General features: G+C 37.5%; 1 protein-coding gene across 1 annotated transcript in view; it reads right to left on the reverse strand.

Moving 5' to 3' along the window:
• Positions 1 to 27,371, reverse strand: part of HYDIN (HYDIN axonemal central pair apparatus protein) — a 326,268-nt gene that overhangs the window by 233,076 nt on the left and 65,821 nt on the right. The window contains exons 8-9 of the mRNA XM_044255773.1: positions 10,874 to 11,075; positions 5,925 to 6,108 (exon numbers count right to left, since the gene is read on the reverse strand). Of these exons, the coding sequence (XP_044111708.1) occupies positions 5,925 to 6,108; positions 10,874 to 11,075 (386 nt within the window). The remainder of the gene's footprint in view (positions 1 to 5,924; positions 6,109 to 10,873; positions 11,076 to 27,371) is intronic.

A 27,371-nucleotide genomic window follows, 5' to 3' on the forward strand; every position in this document is an offset into this window, starting at 1 on the left:
CAGAAACAAGGCCAGCACGTCTGTGTTGTGATTTCTCAGAGGACTCCCAGATACCCATGGAAATTGAAAGCTTAATTCTCTTTTTGCCCTGTGATAGTCTTTTGCCTCGCGGTTCTCAGATTTGTGGTTTTTGTCTCTGAATCTCTCTCACTCAGGGTACCCAAAAGACCTAAGCAGAGGATATAACATAATGAGACTGTCAAAATCCTGTATAGCCAGAGTCCATCTAGTAAAATAGAATATTATAGTTCTGAAAGTAGTCGATTCCACTTGCTTTTCTGGAAGGCACAAAACATTCATAATAGACTCAGTTTTGCAATTTTTTTCCAAAGTGGGGGAAGAAAATACACAGAAGCAGATAGCTTGAGAAATAATCAGTATTCTGCAGAACTCAGTACCTTCCCTAGGCAAGGCATAAGTGGAAAATCCTAGGTTAATATTCCAAGACATTATCGAAAGAATTGACATGAGAAACTTGATATAAATAGTAGTAATATATCACATGTATTTATGACTAGAACAATAATCATGGCCTACCACTAGAAAATCAATAAATTACCGAGATTTTAAAAAAATCCTTCCAGACCTCTGTCCTGTATCTGCCCCAGTGGTCACTCTGGGTCCCTGTCTACCCCCTTTCTCTACCAGTGAACACCTCTGGGGTCTCTCAAAAGACAAACCCCTACCTCTGCATTCTGAGACCATATCAGTGCATACTCAAGGCATCCAGCATAACTCCAGGTTTGAACAACAGACTATATGGCCATGTTATATGATGAGCATATTGAGGAGAAAGTGAGCTAAGACAATATAACTACCCAGTGACGAAGTGGTGAACAGGTGGTAGAAGAGAGTAAGATCTTGCAGTTCTAGAATCTGGGTCAGCACTGAGTTAAACGACTTCTCAAATGATCAAATTAATACAATTTTATTAAATTCATACTTATCACTACCTGTGGGCCTTTTAGGGACAGTGACTGATCTGGATCCTAAATCTACTTGCTTTAAATTACAAGAGCCTCTGGAATAGGAACAATGTTCCCATAAAACATTCAATATGCACAGAACACAGTAAGGGCTAAACTAAACTTAGTTTTAGGTGATGCATGGAAGAGTCAAGATATTTAGATGTGGGTCTGACACAATAAGCATATCATTTCTTACTTCCTTCCAGACCCTAAGGTAATAGCTTTTTTTCCCCCCTTTTTAAGTTTACTTCATCTGAAGACAATGTCCTTCCTCAGGACACAGAGGCTGAAGAACCCTTCAGAAATAAGGTGGTCTCTAAGCCCTGACATCTGCCTTTTATTTTTATTTTTATTTTTATTTTTGTGGATAGGGTATCCATTTGAGATTGATTTTTAGATCAGTAGGTAACACTGCTTGGTTTTAATCTTCCCTGCTTCTACTGTGAACTCAACTCATAGTCAAAAAGCTAATTAAAAGGAATCACACTGTAATAAAAAAAACGAATCGCTGATGCATAGCTCATCTGTCAGAAATTAAATAGGGGGCATTTGGCATAGCTGATCTAATACATGAGCAAGGTTCAGAAGAAAACGGTGAAGAACCTGCCAGAATACAGTAGAAAGCTATGTGAGATATGCTGCTGTGCTCCCAGATGGCTGCTTCTCCTCTTAGCTATCCTTCTCTGCGAATTTACAGCCTCTCCTCTCTTCGCAGGCTTCTCAAGGTGAGCATGTCAGGTCTGTCTTGGGCCCTCTGCAATTTTCTTAGTTTGCTCTACGCTTACAATTCCCATCTTCTTTGCATGCCCTCAATGAAGACTTCTATGTAATAGTCATAAATCTTGCTTCCACTTCTGATTCCTCTCCTACATATTTAACACTGCATTTCCAGAACTTTTTGGACGTCTATTGTCGTCTCAAATTCAACATATTCAGAACCAGACTCATGATCATCAGCTGATTTCCATTCCTTCCTTTTCCCCTGCCTTTCTCCCTCCTTCCCTCCCACCCTCCACCTTCCATTTATTGGCAGAGTGGTAGGCCTGAGGTACAGATAAAGATAAGGCACTCCTTAACTTAAGGAGCTCAGAGTTTGTTACCGAATTGGAGAATCAAACTTTTTGAATCAAAAAGGATCTAAGGGTCCTACCCCAACATCCTTATTTTGTGTACAAGCAACCAAAGCCAAGAGAGATCAAATGGCTTGTTTAAGGTCACATATGCTATTAGCAAAGCCAGGAATTAAACCCAAGACTCCTTATTTGCTAATTTCCATCAAAGACATCATAATTCTCCCAGCCACTCTAGTTCTGATCTGAAGAGATGTGTAATTCATCACATTTCGCCCTCATCAACCAATCACAAAGCACTTGAATACCTTTCTTTTGAGTATCTCCCACATCTGACATTTCCTTTGGTTTCCAACCATCAGTAGGCTGACCATCCAGGTCAGCATGACCTTCACACATCACCCTGAACTTGCCTGCAGAGACGTTCGGTTTCCCTGGTACTTCCTGCCCTGGCACATTTCGCCTGACCCATACCCTCTCCCAGCCCCAATCCATCCTCCTCCAATTTAATCGACTTGTGGCTACCCAGGTAATATTTCTAAAACATCTGTACACGTCACTCACCTACTGCAAGCCCCACAGTGAGCCTCCAATACGCTGGGCATGCTTTGTAGGAGAAGGGGGTCTATGGTCATGGGGAAAAATACTGCTTGTACTCTACCCTCTGGAGAATCTTTTTTTTCTTGAACTATGTTTCTCAAACTTCTCTGACCACAGAACTTCCTTTCTTCAAGGAATGCACATCACCCCCCTCAGACCCAGTATTTGCAGACACACACTGTGAGAAGCAGGAGGCTACAGTCTACCATTCAACAGCTGGGCCAGGCAGCCCAGACCTTCCTCTACTCACCTTCCCATCCTTCCATGACTGTCTGCCCTAGCAAAACTGGTCCATTCATTGTTATTTAATATTTTAGTTTCACAATTTCCCCAGTTGGAAATATTCTCCTTCCTTTCCACTTACCCTTCTTCCAAAATTCAGTTCAGGTCTCATCTCTTCTGTAAGTCCTTTCCCAACTCTCTCATCCAAAACTACTGTAGCATTTATTTACTTGTATCAGAAGACCAAAACCTCAACAGCAGAAAATGCATATAGCACACATTTGCATCAGGAAGCTCATAAAAATGGCAAAAATTTTCCCTATAAAATAGCTTCAGATTAATTTACATTAAGGTAAGATTATATTACATTTACAAGAAATGCATTTCTACAAAACCATTAAGATCTCAAAGGAGGAGAAAAAAGGGAGATTTAAAATTAATAAATAATTCACTGACACTGAGTTCAGCTGTTTTGACCAGGATAACTTTAAGAAGACACTAGGAAAGTTCCATGCCTTCATTTTCATTTTGTAAAGATTGTCAAGAACTGGCTAATGAATATTATGAGAAGAAAAGAGAATCATATACAGAAAAAACAAAATCATTATAGATGCCATAAACACCACTTATATTTTAAGTGAATATTATCCCCTTCCTGTTTCCAGTGATTTTTTTCACACAATATAAACAAAATTAGTCTCATTTATTTGAAAGATACTACTTCTATATATCCCCATTTAAAAAAAAAAAGTTTTCTTCCTAATGGTGAAAAGATGCCTTGTGATAATAACGCCCAATTCAGTTCCTATCTAGAGTTCAAAAGCAATCATATTAAATACCACATTTTAACACACATGTGTCTCCCCAGTCTCCATAAGAAGCTTTAAGTTAAGGAAGAGCTCTTGAAGAGAAGTAAATCTGAGGTAACCGTAGTCTTTCTACTTTCTGAATTGAAAATGTGCAAAACACACCTGGGGTCCTCTCACCCAATACTGACCCCCAGTGTTTGCCATCCCAGAGCCATTCATTCCCAGAAGGCTAGGACAAACAGAACAGTAGTCATCAGCCCAGATCTCCCGTACCAGCTGGGAAGAATCTTGGACTTCTATGCTCTGGACCTTACCAGCGTGTCTAAGATTACCATGACTGACTGCTCTTCCCTGCCTCTGTCCAGCTCAGCCTTGGCTCGCTTGGACTTATAATGCCTTCCTAACATATTTTGGCTTGACCTATTATCACAGGCACCTGTCCTGTTCTCCCAAGACTACATGTCCATTTTGTTTTAACCTCTTGCTGGTCTAGCCCATCATATCTGAAGACCCCTTTGCTTAACTGAGCCCTGGACAGTCTTCTAAGGTGAGATTTAGCCTCAAGTCCTATCTCCAACCTTACTACCCACATCAACCCCTTACTTCAAGCAAACTGATCCATTCCTGGAGCCTTGAATTATCCATGTCCTACACGTCCCCCATTTTGTTTTTCAAAAGCCCTGTCCTGAAAGACCTAACTCAAGGCTCTTCTCTCAAGAAACCTTCTCTAATTTGGCCTATGATAATTACCTCAACCTCTGAACTAGTATACTGACTGTCTTTACCAAACAGTCACACAACAATAGTCCCAAGGCATGTCTCCAAGGGGAAGGCTCTCTCTTGGAAATTATAATGCACATTATCATATTAAAAACTAAGACGTCTTTCAAAACCTTTAAAAAAATATTGAAACTCCTGTTTGTGAAACTTACTCAGCTATGGAATCCCCTTTCTATCTTCTATCCTTTAAAAACAGTTTGGAAGCACAGACATAAGGAAAATAGGATGCCACAAGTCAGTGGCATTTCCCACCAGTAAGCTTGCATTCTAACATGTCCATGTGCCCATGTCTTCTCTCCAGATGATTTGGAAGTAACAATCCAGCAGCTCCAATTAGCTTTGGGCTTTCTCAACTACTTCTACTCCTCCTACTACTACTACTTCTTCTTGAGAGAGAGAGAGAGCGAGAGAGAGTGAGTATGCAGCAAATGAGCAGAGGAGGATGGGCAGATGGAAAGGGAGAGAGAGAATCTTAAGCAGTGTCTATGGCCAGTGTGGAGCCCAATGTAGAGCCAGACGTGGGGCTCAATCTCATGATCCTGAGACCATGGCCTTAGCAAAAATCAAGAGCCAGAACCTTAACCAACTGAGCTACCCAAGCACCCCAAGGCTTTCTCAACTTCTATTGCTATCTTTACCCTCATATCACTCTATACTTGTTGGGTGTAAGGTCATTAGCTACTTTCATTTTGAAGCAGTAGGGAATGTGGTCCAGAGCTGGGTCTGTAGAATCAGACCAAACCTGTTCTAGGTCTGGCCCAGCTCTCAGCAATGAGGTTGAGGACTAAATCTGTTTTGTTCACTCATGCCTTGTACACACATAGTCCCTAATATAGAACATACAGTCAGTAAGTATTTATTGAGTGAATTAAAGACAAAGTACTTCTCAACCCAAGTGATTCTGCCTGACAAGGGAACATGTGACAATGGCTAGAGACAGTCTGGGCTGTCACAATTAGCATCTGGTGGGTAAAGGTCAGGAATGCTATTAAACATCTTATCATGTACAGGACAAAGAATTATCTAGCTCCAGAGGTCAAGAGTGCAGAGGTTGAGGAAATCTGTCCTTGAGTCAGGCTGGTCAGGGAATCACTTCTAAATGTGGACACTACTTGGCTTAGAGAAAGTTACTGAATTTTTCTAAGTCTTAATTTCCTCATCTGTAGAATGCAGAACTGATTATATCTTATAAGGCTGTTGTAAGATAACACATATATAAACAAGATAAATCGAGTAACACATATGAGATGTTTAACACAGCAATTGGCAGGTAGAAAGTATGACCTATGAATGTGATCTGTGAGCATTCTTACCGCTAGCCTTCATTCAGTGTCCCATAACGACGTGAGGCTTTCAGCTAAAATCTTTATGCTCCCAGAGCTCAGTATCAATCCCAGAGTGAGTACTTTTATCAAAATAAGCCTTGTGCCCCCACTTATGTTTATTGTATGGTCAGATTTTATTTATGTGCTCACCAGGGGCTCAATAGTGAAAATGTTACTCAAGAAGAGCATGCTGTCTGCCTGAACCAGCCTCCTCTGATTCTCAAAGGTGCGGGAGAGAATGGAAAGACGTTCTCGAAGTGAAGGATCAATAATGCACTCTTCAAGAAACTCATCAGTCTCGTTCTTTTCCTCTTTGCTCAGGTCATCACAGACCCTAAAGAAAACACAAGAAATGTGAGACTCGTTTTGGTACTCCCATGAAGAACACTGCGAAGTGTTCCCCTCCAGTCCATCCTCCTGGAAGTGGTCTCACCCATCACCCTGAGGTGGTCCTTTTTTGCTGTAAGTCTGTAACATATGAGCTGAGTGACCTTGGACTTCATCCTCTCAAGAGCATCAGTTTGCTCATCTTTAGTCACTTTCTTCAACAAGTCCTCCTGGGCTTCCTGTTCTACTCAATGCCCATTTGCTTATTACTGAACCCTCATGTATATTTAGACAAATATTTTCTTTTAGAAAATTATGTTTTCCAGGCTGCTTTTTAAATAATATATACCCTGCCTCTCACACTTGAAAAACAATTTTTTTTCTTTTTAGACTTACTTAGCTCTAATACTTTCTTGGCTGTTAGTTACCTAGAGAACAGAATCTGAAACCAGCAAGGACTAGGCTTGGATGTTGATTCTGCTACCATTTACTAGCTCTCTGACCTTGGAGGTTCCAGAATTCCTCCTAGCCTCAGTACCTTCATCTATGCAACAGAGATAATACAGATGTGTTGAGGATAAAATGTGATGAGGGACCTGACAGTTCCCAGGACAAAGCAGGTACTCCATAAATACTGTTTTCTCCCTAGGTCAGTCATAAGCAACTATCCAGCTCTCAAGCTTATAAAATGCTCACACCACACCTCAAGACACCTCCTTTTTTCTCTCCTTCTAGCTCTTGATATCCATCGTGATAAGTCAGAAAAGCAGCCTTCCCCAACCCTCTCCTCATTGTCCTCACCAAAGCTGTGTTCCCATTACTCTTAGAACCTGTTACTTCATCTGCACTTGGAAGACTGAATTTTATCTCCTCCCAGGAACATAGGATCATTTTCCCACAATTTTCCTGATATTGCCAGTGGTGAGAGACAATTTATTCAGTTAAGTGAGTGCTCAGTAAGAACCTGGGGTGGCTGAATTCCTGTCCCAGCCCCAACTACTTTCTAAATGACTTCATGAAGACAATATGTTCAGCAACACCAAAGATCTCTTTTTAATGACGTAGCTCTCAGGGCCCTTTGGTCACAGAAGATAAAGAAGTCAAAGAAATGGGTTCAATGTGTTCTGTGTCCCAGGAAGAAAGCAACCTGTGCTTTCTCTTCATTGTTAGCTGGAAAGCAGTGTCCAAGGTAACCAGAGCAGCAGTCCTTCTACACTGCTGGGCTGAGCAGGTCAAATAAAGAGAAGTCAGTTCACAGAAAGAAAGGAAACCACTTACTCCTGTGAGTGGAATTTATGACACCTACCTTTGGGAATATATCCTGAAGAAACCAATCATGGATATAAGCAATGACACAGCCAGAAAGATGTTCATTGAAGTGCTTGCTGTAACACTAACAGGTGTGGGTAAATTTGATGTGAGAGATTGAAAAAGTAATTAAACAAATAATGGGAATCATAAACATTCTATTTATTGAGGGGGTTCTTGGGAGTGCGGTGTAGAAATAGAATGTCTTACATGGACCAAGGATGATAATGCTGCATGAACTGATGAGTATGATTAACTCAAACCCCACAACAGAAAACAGAAGAGAATGAAATAAAAGTTCCCAAATGCTCTTCTCCCACACTGCTGGGGCCCATGAATCCCTGACAGCCACATAATGCAAAAGGCGTGGTGATGCACTGTATGTCTTCCTCTTTGCCCTCTGATTAGAGCACTGGAGCCAAGGCTGCCAGTCTAAGAAGGGAAGGTGAGACACCTTGAGCTGAGCTGACTCCAGCAAGGGCTCGTCTAACCCTCAGTCTATTGCTGGGCCATCTTGTCCTGCTGCTGTTCCTGGTCTCCAACATTCAGAGGTGCTTCTGATTTACAGACGAGGAAACTTTTTATCAGACAGCAGAACCACACACTAGCCCTCTCTCTCAGTAAAACCATGGATTTAACCCATTTTACAAATGGTCTGGTAGCCACATTCAGGCATCAAGCCCCGTTCAGCCTATGGATTGTAATGAATGGGAAAGCCTTGTGTCTCAGGTACAGTAGCACTGGACAAGTAAATGCGCCCTTATATTGAGGTGTTAGAGACCCTGCTCCTTTGCAGTGCCCCCAAGAAGTGTACTTGGATGCTGAGGAGATTAAAAATTAAGAGCTTTGGCCTTCAAGAGAGAAATATTCTCATGTCCACAGTTGGCATAGAAAAGATGAAGTCCTCCATCTTCAAATAGACCATGTGACCCTGGACACCAAGCAACTCTGTGATGACTATTCTAAATCGAAGACTAGGTCTGCCTTCCTGTTTACCAACTTACCATCCATGTCTCCCGATTCTTGCATCACGCTGGGGAAGAGAAGGGACTCCCAAACACAACTATGATTAAATTTACTATTAGCTGGATGGCAGGCTCAACGCTCATTGAAACTGTTCTATCTAGAGAAACACGTCACTTCCTGTATCTGACAGTTGAGGAATAAATCCATGCTGACAACTTTGTGGGGGGGTTCCACTAAGGACTCTAGGAGTTCTTGTATAGAACAAGTCTTGGGTCCTTGGGAAGCTACAAAGGGAAACTATTCTTGCAAAGTATGCAGGAATGCATTTAGAGCAGATCTTTCTGTTCCAAGTTGAAGACCAAACTGCCTTCAGTAAAAGGCAAACCTCTCTGTATTTGTCTTGCTTTTTGAGAGGATAGGCATTCCATCTCCAATTATGTCCAGGACAAGAATTCATGACTAATAACACGAAGTTCAATTAAAAAAATATATTAAAAAATAAAAGTTATGGCATGGTTGGGGATAGAACAAGGAACAAGAGAGGCATAAAACAGAAAAGACAGTCTGGCCAAATAAGAAAGTGAGCATAAACGGCCTACTTCCCCTCTAACTCTCTTTCCCCTCTTGCTCTGGACATCTGGCCCGAGGAAAGGCAGAGGGAGAAAGTGAAGAGCAGCGTATTCAGTAACGTCTGCACTTAGAACGACCAATCCAGTTTGGAGAAACAGGAGTCGTGTTGCCATTTGCCACCCAAAGTGAAAATGGAAGTATTCTTATTTAGTCATCTGAAGCCACTGTTCAAGTTCATTGTTTAATGGAACGGCAAAATCCTTGATGATAAAAGAAGGCTGCCAATCACGATTATGAAAATGTTATTGCATATTATTCCCTTGCTACAAAAAAAAAAATTCTATAGGAACTAAGAGAGCAGGAAAGATAGTGAAAGAAAGAATACACAAGAGAAAAGGAAAAAGAAGCCTCGGGACGATACGAAAGAGATAAGAATAAAAGAAAAAAATGTCTATCCAGGTGTCGTTGAAATTACATTCTCTGTCCCTGGCATCTCTGATAATTATTGGTTTAAGTGTTTCTTGAGTTTCTCTGTTGAAATTAACTTCCTTAAACACTTTTTGTTTGGACATTGCCCTGGCATCAGGCATGGGTTAGACATATAGTCAAATACACATAGTTGAAGGTAAAGCTGGTTTCCTTCTGACGGTGTGTTCCCACACTCCCCAAAAGATTGTGCCTGCAGGACAAGCAGGATACTGAAACACTGTGTTTGCTGAAGTTTCTTCATTTGTACCTGCTCTTCCATTTTCTCTTTAAGGATGCTTGGACCATTTTTATTGTTGGGACACTCATGAATGAGGGAATCAGGACAGAAAAAGCAGTGGATAAGCAGTTTCCTCTTGCCTTTTTGAACTACTGGTATTTCTATGCTATGAGGCGAACTGAAGTTTTGAGGCAGGAAAGGCTTTTCTTTTCTCACTTTTTAAAGATGGCACAGTGGCAATCCAGTGATTAAAGCTCATTGTCTGAATGATAAAGCTTCTGGTCTACTGGGTCCGGCCATTGTCACAGCTCCTTCTGATTCAATTAGGGACAGAACACTGGGGGATTTCTGCCCAGTTTCCGTGGACCTAAGACTTTTATTTTTATCACATACTAACTTGGTTTTAAACAAAGCTTTGAAGCTTCCCAGGGCTAATCTTTAATGAAAATGGAGAGGCAAATAAAAAAGGCTGAAATGAAGTCCAATGAAAGCAGCAAAAGCACTAATTCAGGGAGGGTGGAAGGAGATAAAAATGAAAATGGACTTTAGAAGAGGCAGGGATAGATAGATTCAGTAAAAAGAAATATTCAAAATTTAACAGTGGTGAGATTAGTTAAAAAAATTTGGCTTGCCACTTTATTAATTTTCTCCCCTGCCTGAAGTATTTTAAAAAGGAAAAGATTAAAGATACCAACAAGAAATCATTAAATTATATGGTTAGCAGGGATTGAGCAATGCTACTAAAGCTGAGAATATAAAAGCCATTACATAAGCCCTTCTTGTTCCTCATTCTTCATATTTTCTGGAAATACCTTCTCATTGAAAAAAAAATCCACGCTGATCCCAATCCAAAAGAGATTGTTTTTAGAAACCATGAAATCTGACCAATCTGATTAGGTTTGTGAAACAAAATACAGTCCTATAGGTTAGTTTTGAGAGACTAGTGAAAAATTATATATTTGGTCTTAAAAATCTAGGAGTTTAGCCACTAATAAATTATAACCAGGTTGAGATTAACCATGGATGGACAACATTGTGTTCCACATAGCTCAATTCAAGTTCTTTAAATGAACAAAGGAGCATCATACATTGGGACCAAGTTATAAAAATCTGACCTTATTTGAGTTGGTTAAAAAGTTACCACAAAAGTCTCAGATTTTTCATGATAAGTGAGCTTTGAGTTCCCCCAAATTACAGCATATGGGTGATTTTTCTTACAAACCTAAACTTTTCTCTGTCTTCTTCTTCCTGGGTAGCAAATATCTTCCACTGGAAGTGGGCAATGATGTTACTGCGGTTGTGAATAGTTATAATTCGCTGGCTGGACAGAGATATGTAGGTTTTCTCAAGGATCAAGGAATTCCTGTCCAGCCTTATATTCATGTCTATGGCAGCTCCATACAGAGATAAAAAGACTTTTTCACCTAGAAATTAACAAAGTACAAAGACACTTTGAGATTTATTCTAGAATGACTACTAGGTCACTTTTTCCCCAAGGTGAAGTTACAGGACAAGCATTAGACATTTCATTCATTCATTCTCCCCCTACCCCGCAATCAATCCAGAGATCAGACATGATCAGAAAACTTAAGTATTATGTTTGGTGAAGTTATGGAGAGTCAAACTATATAAATTGTAAAAACCATATAAATTGTTATAGTGGGTGTTACATTTTCTTTTTTGTAATTTTTTAGAAGATTTTATTTATATATTCAAGAGAGAGAGAGAGCTTGGATAGAAGGAGCAGGGGGAAAGGGACAGGCAGACTCTGCACTGTGTGTAGAGCCCAGCACTGGGCTCCATCTCATGACCTGAGCGAAAACCAAGAGTCAGATACTTAACTGACTGAAACACCCATGTGCCCCTTTTTGGTAATATTTTTAAATCCTATAGCCTGACCACAAGGGTACCTGTGTTCTAGAATATAGCCATTTGTCTCTTCTTTATCCCAAGCATGAGCTGGCATTCTGACTCTTAAAGTAACTGTACCTGTACCAAGTATATCTAGGAAGAGCTGCTCAGCATGCAAGGATCGAAATCCAATCCAAAGGGGATCAGAAAGAAAGAATTGGGGCGCCTGGGTGGTTCAGTGCGTTACGCCTCTGCTTTTGGCTTGGGTCATGATTCTAGGGTCCTGGGATAGAGCCCCACATCTGGCTTCCTGCTCAGTGGGAAGCCTGCTTCTCCCTCTCCCACTCCCCCTGCTTGTGTTCCCTCTCTTACTGTCTGTCAAATAAATAAAATCTAAAAAAAAAGAATAACTTCATTAGTTAAAAAAGGAAAAAAAAAACAAAAAACACACAACTATTTAAAAGGAATCACTTCCTTAAACAGTAATTAAAACAAAAACAAAACATCTACATACTATATTTAGGTAGTAGTTACACAGAAAGAAAACAAAATATTAAGACCAAGGCTATGTGTAAATTTTTAAAATCTTAATGTTAAGAACACCTTTATTCAGCATAGTAATTTAAGTTCCCAATTTCATTCAAGATGCACCAATTACCTTGATTCCAGGTAAAACATGAGGCCCCTTGGGCTTCCAAGAAGATACAAACATACAAACTATGTTCTACCTGATCTCTGCAATGTCATGAGGGTGCCTCACTCTGACATAAGAGTAGAAAAAGGAAATAATTAAACACCAGAAAGGTCCTGTCCTGCTCTAAGTTTAATCAGCACCCAAAAAGCATAAGCACTTGTACCTTATTTTTTAGCAAACATTTCTGCTCCATTCACCATTGTATTAACCAAGCAGGTACTTAGTAAATTAATAATGTTTTATACAGTGCAAACATCCTTTATGCTCTATCACTTTAAACACAGAAAAGCTTTGAACACAGAAGAAAATATCCAGACATTTGACTCTAAAATTTTAAATTTTTATTTAAAAATATATTTTTTTAAATTCACATTCAAATACCATAAAAGCATGCATGCACTGTGAAAATAAAATGTCTTCTCCCCCTCACTCAATCTTAGGCCAGACTTTCAAAGGTAAGAGCTGTTAATATTTTCATGTACTCCCTTGCCAAATCAAGGTATGTACTCTTGACAACGTTTAAACTTTCTGATGAGCTAAGCTTAATAATATAAGTGAGAAATCATTGTTTTGTTTAATTTGCATAGTCTTAATTATGGATGATGTTGATTTTCTCATAGATTAAAGAACTTTAAAACACCTTTTTCTGTGAGATGCCTTTTATAGCCTTGTTCATTTTCCCTTTGAGAAGTTTACCTTTTGCATATCGATTTGTGAGAATTTTTGATATGAAAAAATTAGCTCTTTGTTATTCATGTTGCAATTTTTTCCTCCATTAGATATTTGAATTTCTGTATGACTTTTTTTTTTCAAGTTAAGTCTCTTTTCTCTTAGTCTTTATGTAGTCTAATTCTTTTCTTTATGGCTTTTAAAAATAAGTTTATGTTTTAAAATTTTTAAATTACATTTTGAAACTCAACTTCCACCTTCCCTTTAAAAGCAGCACCTTTCTTAAAGAAACTAAGGAGACCATAAATAGGTCTGGCTTGATGTACTTTTTAAAATGAGACATAGCTAATTTTCTTTTTCTAGCAAAAATAAGGTAGGTTAAGTTAATGGGATTTTCTGCTAAACTAACTTAAAAATCTGGACAAAATATGAACAAACATCTTCTTAAAGTCACTTCAGAACCATTGTCACATTAAAGAACTACCAGGCCAAAATTAAATGAAAAAGGGACCAAAGAGATCATTGAGCATGGAAGAAAGTTTTGACCCACGGATATGGTACTCTTGGCAATGCTGAGCTATTCCTGTGCAGGCAGGAAGGATGGAAATCAAAACCCTAAGTCTAAAGAAAGGGAGACTTAAAACAAACAAAAACATTTATCCACAATAACTTATCCTCAAAGGACTGTACCCTCAAGATGAGTTTGAATTAGAAGCAGACTAGCCCTAATTCAGAGTCAAATACTATGCTGGAATGTCTGTGATTGATGAGAATTTCAGTCCTTGGATTTGGTGATCATGGACTGGTTTCACTCTCAGAAACCTAGCAGAAGTAACACACTTCATGTTGGAGGAAAGAAATTTCAAATTTTTAACATTTTTTAAAATACACATTCAAACATAACGAGGCATGCAAAGAAACAAAGCTCCATTTGTTTGAACTGGCAAATGTAAGAAAGACAAAATGATATTAACAAATTATTACACACTAGAATCATCACATACAGATGGTAAACCAACTGTGTCTAAAGAAACAAAGGAAGACCTTGGAGCTATATCCAAGGAGTGGGAAATCAAACAAAGATCTAGAAAACTTGAACAATAGCCATACTAGGCTCTTATAGAAATAAAATAAAATCACCTAAATTTTTAAATCTCTAAGAATAAGATTAATAAAATAATTTTAATAATTTTATGAAAAAAATAGTCAACTGGACCATGGTTCAGAAAATACAAAAGGCAATATGAAGAAATAAAAATACATGAAAAATGAACAATGAATGAGTAAAATAGTAAGCAAATGGAGTGAGAAGGTATAAGTGTTTAATTGGAAACTCAGAAGGAGAGGAAAGATATAATGAAGCAAAGACAATATTTCAAGGGATGAGGGTTAAGAGTTTTCTATGGTTGACTGAAGGCATCAGTTTACAATTCAAAAAGCCCAAGGGAATGTCAAGAGGATATATTGTAGTGAAACTAAAGAAAATCAAAGACAAAGGGAAAGTCCTAAAAGCAGTTAGAGGAAAAGGTATATTATCTTCAAAGGACCCATTGTTAGAATTACAACTAACTTTTCAAATGAAACAATGGAAACTGAAAGAAAAATGGAATGGCTTCTTCAATGTGATGAAGGGGGAAACAATGCCAACCAGAATTTATAGTTTTTCAGACTTTGTTTGTCTACAAACATTTTTGTTTTATCTTCATTTTTAGGAATATTTTAAATAGGTTAAAGAATTGTAAATTAGCACTGTTTTCCTGCAGCACTTGAATAATATCACTGTCTTTTGGTTTCCATAATTTCAGCTGAAAACTTTTCAGTCAACATTATTAGTGTGCCATTTAAGTAATGTGTCTTTTTTTCTTCTGACTCCTTTTGTGACATTCTTTTTGCTTTAGTTTCCAGCAGTATTTGAACTAACAAGGGTTTGCTGAGCTTTATGAACTGTGAATTATTGTCATTATCCTTTGGGAACTGGTAGAATTAAAACATAGTATAAAGTCTCAGTAATTAAGACAGCTTATAAGAAAGACTGATGGAATAAAAAGTCAAAACAGGCCCAAATACATGCTAGAATTTATTATAGTATAAAGGCAGCAACTCAAATCATTGATATAAGAATAAACTTTAAACAAAAAAAAGCACTATTTGGACAACCTAGTAGCCATATGGAAAAACATACCTCACATCTAGCAATAGAATAAATGCCAAATTAATAAAATATTTAAGTGTTTAATATGAAACCATAAAAGTAGAATGACACATGGGAAAACTTTTTTGTAACTTTTGAGGAGAAAGTTTTCTAACCATGTCTCAAAATCCAGATTACTCTAAAAAATATTAAGAAATGTTATTACATAAAAAGGAAAAAAGAAATTTGGGGGGCCTGGGTGCCTCAGCTGGTTAAGTGTCTGACTCATGAACTCAGCTCAGGTCTTGGTCTCAGGGTTGTGAGTTCAGGTCCTGCATTGGGCTCCACACTGGGCGTGGAAAATACTTAAAAAAAAAAAGAAGAAGAAGAAGAAAAGAAAAAAATTTTGAATGCTACAAAAACTTAAGTAAAAACAAAAGTGGTCAAAATGTTTACAACTCATATCTAAAATAAATTAAATCGCCAAATATGTAAATAAGTCTTAGAAATCAATACGACAATCCAGTACAAGAATGGAAGAGAGTTTTAAGAAAAGAAATATACAGGTCCCCTATATGTGTTAAAAGATGTTCAACTTCTCTCATAATAAAAGCGACACAACTAAAGATGTATCTATATACCATTTCCCCCAAACACACTGGGTACAATAAAAGTTTGAGAACATAATCTGTTGCCATGGGAATGCAAAGTGGTGCATTCTTCCTCCCTCGTGGAATAAGTTGGGTGATATGGATTAAATATCTATCAAGCTTGCAAAATAACTCATCCTCTGGCCCTCTTCTAGGAATTTATCCTGTCGACGAGTGAGAACAAGATCAAGAGTATTCATTAAAACACTGACCTTAATAACAACAGAGAAGAAACAGCCGAAGTACCCACCAGGAGAAGACTGGCTAAATTATCTGTGCTACACCTAAAAGGGGAATGCCATGCAGGTGTACAAGTACAGGATTTATGATTAAGTGGAAAAAGTAAGGTTTAGAACAATTCACATAGTATGCTATTTTTAGGTAAGGAGGGAAAATAAGAATCTGCATTCATGTTTGCATCTATGTGTACAGAACACCAGAATAAAGTTAAGAGCTGGGTGGGTAAATGAGGCAAAGTAGAAATGACACCTTTCAATATATATTTTTAAGACATTGCTTTAATTTTTGAATACAGGAGTACATCACTTATCCAAAATTTTAACATAAGAAAAGAAACATGGGAAAGCTGCAGGTAACACTACTAATGAGAGAAATATAAAAGAAAATACTATTTCATAACCATCATAACAAAAATCAAATAGTTTGCCAGTGCTGTTTTGGAACTATGTCATAAGGATATAGGAAAACAATTTCCATATAATGCTGATGAAAATACAAATTAGTACAACCACATGACTGACCAATTTATTTTCCAGGAAAGCTCAATATACACCTGATCTGTAACTTTGCAATTTCCCTTCTTAAAGAAAATCTCCTATAGCTGCATAAGACATATACAGAGTTATTCATTGTGGTATTGTTTGTAATAGCAGAAAACTAGGAAGAACATCCTAATATCCAATAGAAGAACAGATTATAGCATGTTCACATGTTGGAGTGTGTTGCATCAGTTAAAATGAATCAGAGCTATATGGATCTATGCATTTAGATCTTCAAAATGTAGTGTTGAATGAAAAAGTCAAGTTGGGAAATGGTATATGCTGTATGATATCATTTATGTGAAGGTTAAAACTACTCGAACAGAGTGCCTGAGTGGCTTAGTTGGTTAAGTGGCTGACTCTTGATTTCAGCTTAGGTCATGATTTCAGGGTCATGAGATCGAGCCTCGCGTAAGGCTCCTCACTCAGCGTGGAGACTGCTTGTCCCTCTCCCTCCCCCTCTGCTCCTCTCTCTGGGCCCTCTCTTGTGCTCTCTTTCTCAAATAAATAAATACTCTTTTTTAAAAAACTACTCGAGACAATAACATATATGATTTATAGATAGATAAATATGTAAAAATACCATAAAAATGAACCAAATACAGCTCCTCTAAGAAGCCATAGGAATCAGATCAGGACGGAGTAAATGAGATAACTTCAAATCTGTACTCAGTTTAGTTATCCATAAAATAAAACATCTGAAAGAAACGTGCATAGCAAAATGTTGAGATGCATTAAACATAATCATTGTTGATTATATTACTTCTGTGCTTCTGTGGTGATTTGAAATATTTCATTGTTTAAAAGTCTAATCAAGGAAAAAGATCCAAGGGCTTATTTAGTTCATACAAATCTCAGGGTCAGAGGGACTAATGTCATCAATTTGAGTTGCTCCCTGCAAAACTCTTGCTTCTAGAAATATAGCAAAAGCCACTACACTCTTTTTGAAAACCGTCTAATATTGATTTTTTTTTAATCCATCTTCCAAAAATCATCAGATCCACAAAGTAAAGGAAGCAATAACTTTTGTCTCCACAACTTTAGGAATATGACTTGATTTGTCCACCCATCTCATGAAGACAACCTTAGAAAGGGCTCCCAAACCCTAGCTACTTAGAAAACTGGTTGGATGAAGGGAGGTTATGCCTGCCAGAGTTGAGTGGACAAGGCTGCTGTTCCCCAGCATTGGTATTTTTGTCTCGTTGCAGTGCCTGTTCCCATTCGGCCTCCGATTTGGTTTCTAGCGTTGAATGTTGTGATCACTGCAGATGAGGTTAGCCACTGTCATTTATTATGTCCTAGTAAAAATGTTTTCTGGAAGTCTCATTAGCTCTTGCTAGTTTTGCTACTATCAATCAAGCAAAACAAAAGAAAAAAGTGAACAAAACTAAGTTTACCAAAAAAATAAGAAGCTAGCTAAATACACAATATATTTCATACTGTGGTTTCAGTACTTTCAGACAACAGAGGGCAATAAATAAAATATATGAGTGGAGCCATAGATTCTCTAGGAACTAGCAAGTTGGTGGAAAGAGTGTTTTTCATTTCCTGGTCACAGCAGGGTCAAATTCACCCATGCAAGTGAATTGCTGAATCAAACTTCTTTAGAAGTGCTCTTTCTTTGAAAGGTGCAGGAAACAACTTCCAAGATTTGCTTGACTGAGCTCACCCAGTAAATCAGTGGCAATGTCAAAGTCAGTATTCTCCATCTCCATAGAAGGCAGTGGAGGATTACAGAAAGTATGCTGGCCTCGAGGATGCTAAAGACCTGGGTTCAAGTTCCAGTTCTATTTAGGTGGCTAGTTTTCAATGTCTCTGAACCTCAGTTTACTCATCTCTAAAATAAAGGGAGTTGCATAAATGCAGAGAATAATCTGGTGATTGCAGCAAAAGGGGTGGGGGGAGTGAAGTAGGTGAACGGTGTCAAGAGGTAAAAACTTCCAGTTATAAAGTAAGTCACAGGAATGAAAAGTACGGCATAGGGAATATAGTCAATTGTATTGCATTAATTTGGAATGGCGACAGATGGCAACTACACAAGTGTTTTGTGATGTGTATAAATGCCCAATCACAACGTTGTATAGCTGAAACTAATATAACACTATGTGTCAACTACACATCAAAAGATTTTTTTTTAAATAAAATAAAATAATGGGGTTACGAGATGTCCTCTAATGTCCTTTTAAATGTGAACACCTTATGACTCGAGTCTTCACTTGCTATGTAATTGACAGAAACCTCATTCCAACCTCCTAAACAATCTTGACCATCTGTGCATCCAAACTTGTGCTATTCCCTATCCTAAGGTATGGAAGAAGAAATGAAGAAAAGGAAATAGTCAAGGAATGTTTCCATTGCCACTGAAGCTATGTTAAAACATTTACTCTTTTACCATAACTATGTTTTGCTAGGTTTTCTAATTATAACAGCACACACTTATAATTAATTGTAATAATCACACAGCTGAAACAAAGCTTATGCTGGGAGGACTGCACCAGTATATTCAGATACATATTATTTAGTAGTTTCAACTGTGAGCTAACATACTGCACTCAATTACTTGCTATGTTCTATTTTGGTATTCCTTTCTTGGCCTTTAGGAGGAAAAAAAAGATCTTCTTTATGGTTTATTAGAGTATAATACATAAATGACTATAAAGCTGTCCTTTGAAGTACTAATATTATGATTACTTTTATCTTTAATAATAATACATCATGATGTCTTTGGGGGAAAAGAGCCTATTTGCCAACTTCTGACTCCTGAATTGAAATATCTCCTCTTCAATAAGAGACATAATACTTAAAAAATGCTGAGTAAGTGCATCAGCTCCATTTCCTGATTGTGCCAGTGGTTAATGTCACCTCTAAGATGACAGCAACCTCACCAGGCATTGAATAAAAAACACTTTTATGCTCTTACTTCTAGGGTTCATTCTGGTAACCAAAGGTTTAATAAGAATATGTTTTTCCTTAAAGCCTGTTCTAAAAACTAGTATCTCCTTGAACCCCTAGATTACCTAAAGTTTCTCAATACCCAGTTAAAAAGTGCAAAACTTAAGCAGTTAACCATTTATTAATCTTTTAAGAGTCAAATAATATTTTCACATCTCAGTTTTATTGAAAATGATAGAATTAGTTTACTCAACTATTTTGTTTCTGTGGTTTTGTTCTATTTTGTTTTTAAGAATGTAGTCTTGACTAATTGTGTTCTTAATCTCTTCTGGAAGAATTGGTTTGTAAAAGGTATCAAGTTACTTCAGTTCTTCTCTTTTAGACTATTATAAAAAGGTAACAAAATCATTTCTGTGGTAAAATCAATTTCCTAAACAAACTTGGTTTCACCACAGAAAGGCATATACAGAAGAAAGCACAGAAGAGTTCTGGTTCAGGTAAACACTGATGAGTAAAATATTAGATATTGGTGAAATTTACACTCAACCTCCTTGATTCTAGAGCACTGGCTCGAACTCTGGTTGATGAAAAAGAAAAATCTCCTAGCTGCATTTAATCAAGAATTGCTATCCAATGGAGGACCAGCAACTGAAGGGCATAAACATAACTGTTAGAAATGTGATTGAGTACTTCCCGCTGAGGATTATCAATGTTCCTCCTTTTTGAACATTGTTTGAGGAAGTATGAAAAAAAATCCAAGCGAAATTTCCCTCCTCAAATCAATTCATACTTGAAACAGCTGCAGAACATTCAATCAGACGCTTATTTAGTGAAATGAGAAGGCAATGATCATGGCTGCCTGGAAAAGCTCCATGATTGTGTTTAGACAGTCATTACTGTTTTTCACTAATGAAAGGTTATAGGTTCTGGTCATTGATAACCCACAATAAAGATGAAAGCATATTCTTATCAGCAGTTCATTTCATGTAAAGAAAAATGGTACAAGATAGTTTACCTCTATGCATCTTCAGAAAATGACTGTGAACCAAATTTGATGCCATAACCTCACAGTGTGGAAGTCAACATTGCCATGGTGATTCAATTTTAATACACGAATACTTGTTTCCTTTGGGACACGACTATAAATGCAAGTATGGGTGTCAACTCAAATACTTACCCAAAAGTTAAAATACAGATTGAAGGCCAGTGAGAGCTGCATTTCACAGTCAATAAATTAAGGGAGTAAAAGTACCTAGATAGTGACATGAGAGATTATAGAGGTGATCTACTCTGGTGGAAAAAGCACTGCACAGCAGATTACAGTCTGAGCCTGGGCTGTTTCTGCTACTCAAGCAAACTTGGAAGCCACATGGTTTCTTTTCTTTTCTTTTCACTTGGCTTCTTAAAGCTTCAGTTTTTCATTTGTAAAATCTAGATTTGATTATTAGTTAAGTCTTCTCTCAAGCTTTGATTCTGTTGCGCTATGGAGCATTCTAAACTGTTGGTCTCAAAATCCAACCAAATAAAATTTTTTTTTTCCTTCTGTAGTTCTTTTTTTTTTTCCAATTTATTTATTTTCAGAAAAACAGTATTCATTATTTTTTCACCACACCCAGTGCTCCATGCAAGCTGTGCCCTCTATAATACCCACCACCTGGTACCTCAACCTCCCACCCCCCCGCCACTTCAAACCCCTCAGATTGTTTTTCAGAGTCCATAGTCTCTCATGGTTCATCTCACCTTCCAATTTACCCAAAAGCACATACCCTCCCCAATGTCCATAACCCTACACCCCTTCTCCCAACCCCCCTCCCCCCAGCAACCCACAGTTTGTTTCGTGAGATTAAGAGTCACTTATGGTTTGTCTCCCTCCCTATCCCATCTTGTTTCATGGATTCTTCTCCTACCCACTTAAGCCCCCATGTTCCATCACCCCTCCCTCATATCAGGGAGATCATATGATATTTGTCTTTCTCCGCTTGACTTATTTCGCTAAGCATGATACGCTCTAGTTCCATCCATGTTGTCGCAAATGGCAAGATTTCGTTTCTTTTGATGGCTGCATAGTATTCCATTGTGTATATATACCACATCTTCTTGATCCATTCATCTGTGGATGGACATCTAGGTTCTTCCCATAGTTTGGCTATTGTGGACATTGCTGCTATAAACATTCGGGTGCATGTGCCCCTTTGGATCACTACGATTGTATCTTTAGGGTAAATACCCAGTAGTGCAATTGCTGGGTCATAGGGCAGTTCTATTTTCAACATTTTGAGGAACCTCCATGCTGTTTTCCAGAGTGGTTGCACCAGCTTGCATTCCCACCAACAGTGTAGGAGGGTTCCCCTTTCTCCGCATCCTCACCAGCATCAGGAGTGGCAATCCTTATATCAGATCAATTAGATTTTAAGCCAAAGACTATAATAAGAGATGAGGAAGGACACTATATCATACTCAAAGGGTCTGTCCAACAAGAAGATCTAACAATTTTAAATATCTATGCCCCCAACGTGGGCACAGCAAACTATATAAACCAATTAATAACAAAATCAAAGAAACACATGAACAATAATACAATAATAGTAGGGGACTTTAACACTCCCCTCACTGAAATGGACAGATCATCCAAGCAAAAGATCAACAGGGAAATAAAGGCCTTAAATGATACACTGGATGAGATGGACATCACAGATATATTCAGAACATTTCATCCCAAAGCAACAGAATACACATTCTTCTCCGGTGCACATGGAACATTCTCCAGAATAGATCACATCCTCAGTCCTAAATCAGGACTCAACCAGTATCAAAAGATTGGGATCATTCCCTGCATATTTTCAGACCACAATGCTCTGAAGCTAGAACTCAACCACAAGAGGAAGTTTGGAAAGAACACAAATACATGGAGACTAAACAGCATCCTTCTAAAGAATGAATGGGTCAACCGGGAAATTAAAGAAGAATTGAAAAAAATCATGGAAACAAATGATAATGAAAATACAACGGTTCAAAATCTGTGGGACACAACAAAGGCAGTCCTGAGAGGAAAATATATAGCGGTACAAGCTTTTCTCAAGAAACAAGAAAGGTCTCAGGTACACAACCTAACCCTACACCTAAAGGAGCTGGAGAAAGAACAAGAAAGAAACCCTAAGCCCAGCAGGAGAAGAGAAATCATAAAGATCAGAGCAGAAATCAATGAAATAGAAACCAAAAAAACAATAGAACAAATCAACCAAACTAGGAGCTGGTTCTTTGAAAGAATTAATAAAATTCATAAACCCTTGGCCAGACTTATCAAAAAGAAAAGAGAAAGGACGCAAATAAATAAAATCATGAATGAAAGAGGAGAGATCAAAACTAACACCAAAGAAATACAAACTATTATAAGAACATACTATGAGCAACTCTACGCCAACAAATTTTACAATCTGGAAGAAATGGATGCATTCCTAGAAACATATAAACTACCAAAATTGAACCAGGAAGAAATAGAAAGCCTGAACAGACCCATAACCAGTAAGGAGATTGAAACAGTCATTAAAAATCTCCAAACAAACCAAATAAAATTTTTGACATTATACCACCACCCTATGTATACTTGTTCATTTATAATTATATTCTATACTATGGGTACGTATATACATATACATACATATGAGTACTAGAGTACTAGAGTACTCATATGTCAAATATATTAAAAATATGATTCAAAATGAGCTAAAGATGAAAGATATTTTAAAGATAATTTGGTATGTTTATCAACGATTATGTTTACCAACAAAAATTGACTATGCTTCATTCTTTTTTAAACTCCTGATTTAAAACACTTTGTGATAAAGTAATCCAAACATAATTCTAAGGCCACATTTTTTCCAATACTTAATTTTAGGGGCTGACATAAATGAAAGTGATAACTCACAAAGATATAGAGATCCAGATGGAAGAAAATTATCATTGATTGAATTTATTAACACTCATATTTTTCACTTTCACCCACTATTAACACTAACAACACAAAGGCATTTATTGAAATTCAAGAATAAAAAAAGAAAGGAAGAAAGGAAAGGAGGAAGGAAGGAAGCAAGAAGACACAAATTACCAATATCAATAATGAAAGAGGAGATCTGCTATAAAACCTACAGACATCACAAAGCTTAGGGTTTTTTGTTTTCTTTTGTCTTTTAAAATTTTTATTGTGTTATGTTAGTTACCATAAAACAAATTAGTTTTTGACGTAGTGTTCCAAGATCCATTGTTTACATATAACACCCAGTGCTCCGTGCAATAAGTATCCTCCTTAAAAACCACCACCAGGCTCATCCATTTCCCGACTCCCCTCCCTTCTTAGGGTTATTATGAACATTTTATGCCAACAAATTTAAATTTTTAGATTAAACTGAACATTTTCTTTAAATAGTTTACCAAAAATTACACAAGGAAACAAAACAGAAACACCTTAGTAGATCTAAATGTACTAAATAAACTGAATAACTGAATAACTAAAAACCTCCCAAAAAAGGCTCTAGGCCCAGATAGCTTGAAAAGTGAATTTTTCAAACCCTTAAAGAAGAAATAATATGAATATTATAAATGACAACACCTGTAGAGAATGAAAAAGTAGAATAATTCCCAACTTGTTTTATGAGACTGATTCATTTTTTTCAGACCAAAGACGAAGCCATTGCATGAAAAGGTGAAATAATATATGACCATCTCAACAAATGCATAAGTAATATATGAAAGTCAACACCCATTCAAAATTAAAGTTCTTAGAAACCTAGAGATGGAAGGAAATGTTCTTAATCTGAAAGAGAGTATCCATTAAGAGCATCATACTAAATGATGAAACAGTGAGAACTTCCATTCTGAGACTGAGAACAAGAGAAGGATGTTTGCTGTCATCATTTCCATTAAACTCTGATAAAGGCCTAGCTGTGCAAGAAAGAATAAGAAATAAAAGGCTTGGGGCACCTGGGTGGCTCAGTGGGTTAAAGCCTCTGCCTTTGGCTCAGGTCATGATCCCAGGGTCCTGGGATCGAGCCCCGCATCGGGCTCTCTGCTCAGCAGGGAGCCTGCCTCCCTCTCTCTCTCTCTGCTTGCCTCTCGGCCTACTTGTGATCTCTGTCTGTCAAATAAATAAATAAATAAAAGCTTAAAAAAAAAAAAAGAAAAAAAAGGCTTAAGGACTGAAAAAGAATAAAACTATTATTATTTGCAGATGCCCTGTGTATATACAAAATCCAAAATCACCTACAGATAAAGTAGGAATTCATAAGTTAATTTATCAAGGTTTGAAGATATAAAAGATCAATATACAAAATACAACTCCTTTTTGATATGCTCCCAAAATTTAGAAAATAAAATTAGAAGAAACATACCACTCCAGCTATAAAGGAAGTGATAAACTGCACTTCATCAAAATTAAATTCTTTTGCTAATGAAAGATACTAGTAAAAAAATTAGAAAGATAATCTACTTTTAGGAGATACTTGTAATAACCGTTTCTGAAAGGCCTGTATTGGGAAAAAAAAAAAAAAACAACAAAAAACCATGAGTCAATAACAAAAGTTCAAATAACCTCCTAAAGTATAAGCAAAAACTCTGAATACACACTTGAGAATAGAATACATAAAAATGGTCTAAGCAAATGAAAAGATACTCAACATCATTAGTCACTGGAGAAATGCCAATTAAAAGCAAAATATTAAAAATAAGCAAAATATTTAGGCTTTTGTTTATATTTGGCTAATAATAACTCTGCAGCTAGGATGACTAAAATTAAAAGATCGACAATGACCCAGAGTTAATGAGAATGTGGAGTAACCAGAAGACCTATCTACCACCTGGCTTGGTGGGCGGGGGCTGTGGTTGGTCTTTAAAATGCTTCAACCACTTTAGAAAACTGGAAGCTTTTCAGAAAGTTAAAACATATACCTACTCTATGACCCAGCAACCTTACCCCTAAACATTTACCTGAGAAAAATAAAAACACATACACACAAACACACACACACACACACAATTTGTACAAGAATGGTTATTCGAGCTCTATTCATAATAATCCCAAACTTCAAACAAACTAAAGTTACATTAACAGAAGAACAAATAAACCATGGATAAGCCTACAGTGGGATACTGCTCATGGGTAAAGAAGGGAGTTTGCTACACTCAACCACATGAATACATCTCCGAAACATTATGTTGAGTGAAAGAAACCAGACACAAGAGACTATATACTCTAGTGAGCATATTTATTTGAAGTCCAAGAACAAGCAACACTATAGGGTGAGAGGATGCAGAATGTCTGGGACAGGGATGGAGGGACTGACTGGAAAGGGTATGAGAGGACCCTGAAGCCAGGCATGTTCTCTATCCTTAACGGAGTGATCATTACACAGGTCTTGCCAAAACTCACCAAACTGTACACTGAAGAACTGTGCATCTTATTGTATCTAGATTATACCTCACTAAAAAATGTAATGAAGATTATATAATAAATATGTAAATAATAAACATAAAAAATAAGGCTATAAAGGAATAAACCTAACCACAATGTTCAAGACTTCCACCCCGCACACTACTGCTGAGAGAAGTTAGCGAAAACCTAAATACGTGAGAGGTAAACCACATTCATACTATACTACACAGAGAGCGTTATAGGACAGTAGGAAAGGATGAACTACTCCATAAGTCATGCTGAATGATGTGAAAAAAGACATAGAGTCAGTTTTAAGCAGCAAATCAAACTGGAGACTGAAATAACTAAAATAGCTGATAAAAACAGTTTTTAAACTACTTTAAAATCCACCACTAACCCTATCAGAAAGTAAGAACATCAAAGTGAAAAATTCCAAGAAATAGTGTAGTGCCCAGGCTGTCTTTTGTCAGTTCTCTCTCAACAGTTCTCTGCTCTTCATCAAACCTAACAAAAAAACCAAACAAACAAACAAACAAACAAAAAACAACTCAGATTTAACCACTCCTCCAGGTGTTTATTTCCTTATGAAAGCTTGCATGCCTCGAGGAGATAGGCAAAGAGAAAGACTCCCTAAAAATCTGCTTTTGCTCCTTTTCCTGTTTCTGTTCTTACCAGAACCTGCACCCCCACCCCACTTAACACATCCCTCAGTATGTTCCCCTTGTAAGGGACAAGGAGTTAATGATTTCTCTAGAACAGATAACATCTAAGGAAGAACCAGATGAGAATGACCTGAGGAAGTCATCATATGCGCATTCCAGACCAGGGCTCCAGATATCTCCAGGCCAAGGTCCCCCTGGTGCCAAGGAATAAGACCTGGGCCTTTGTCTTCTTTGTTCTAACCAGTTTCTGGATGCCTGAGGGGATATGCATACCAGACCCTGACAAAGACAAGACTCCCTCTTTTCCTTTCCGAGTCTCCCAGAATCTCCATCCATATCTGCTCTCTCCTTATCTTCAATAAACTGTGCTCTCACTTCCTGTGAGCTCGCATTTGATTTCCATCCTAGTGAAGCCAAGGACCTTCTTGGCTGATCTTGAGGAACCCCTCTGGCTTCCTGGACTTGGCCTGCATGCATCAAAGGAAAACTTACATTAAATAAATGTGTATGTTTTTCTCTTTTTAATCTGTCCTTTGCTACAGGGAGCCCAGCCAAAAGCTTAGAAGAGTGGAGGAAAACCATATTCTTCCTCCCCCACAGATATCGTGGTTGAAAACCATCAGAACTAATAAAAAGCAAACTAACTAAATAAACAGATTTAATATATTTAAATGCTCAGAAACAGAATGAGAATGACAATGTTTAACGTGCTTAAGAAATAAAAGGGAAACTTGAAGAATAAAAGAGTAGAAAGTAATCAGATTGAAGAACAGATTGAATCAAGAACCAAATAAAATTTCAGAAATGAAAATACTTGTAATTGAAAAATTAAAACTCAGCAGATGAGACTTCACAAAAGAGGAATTACTGAATAGAGAAGAAAAAAGTATTCAGAGAAGTATTACAAAGACAAAGAAATGGAAAAAGTACAGTAGAGGTTTAAAGGAATAAAAAATCAGGGCACCTGG

The sequence above is a fragment of the Neovison vison genome, chromosome 7 (assembly GCF_020171115.1).
Source record: "Neovison vison isolate M4711 chromosome 7, ASM_NN_V1, whole genome shotgun sequence".
Classification (NCBI taxonomy): Eukaryota; Metazoa; Chordata; class Mammalia; order Carnivora; family Mustelidae; genus Neogale; species Neogale vison.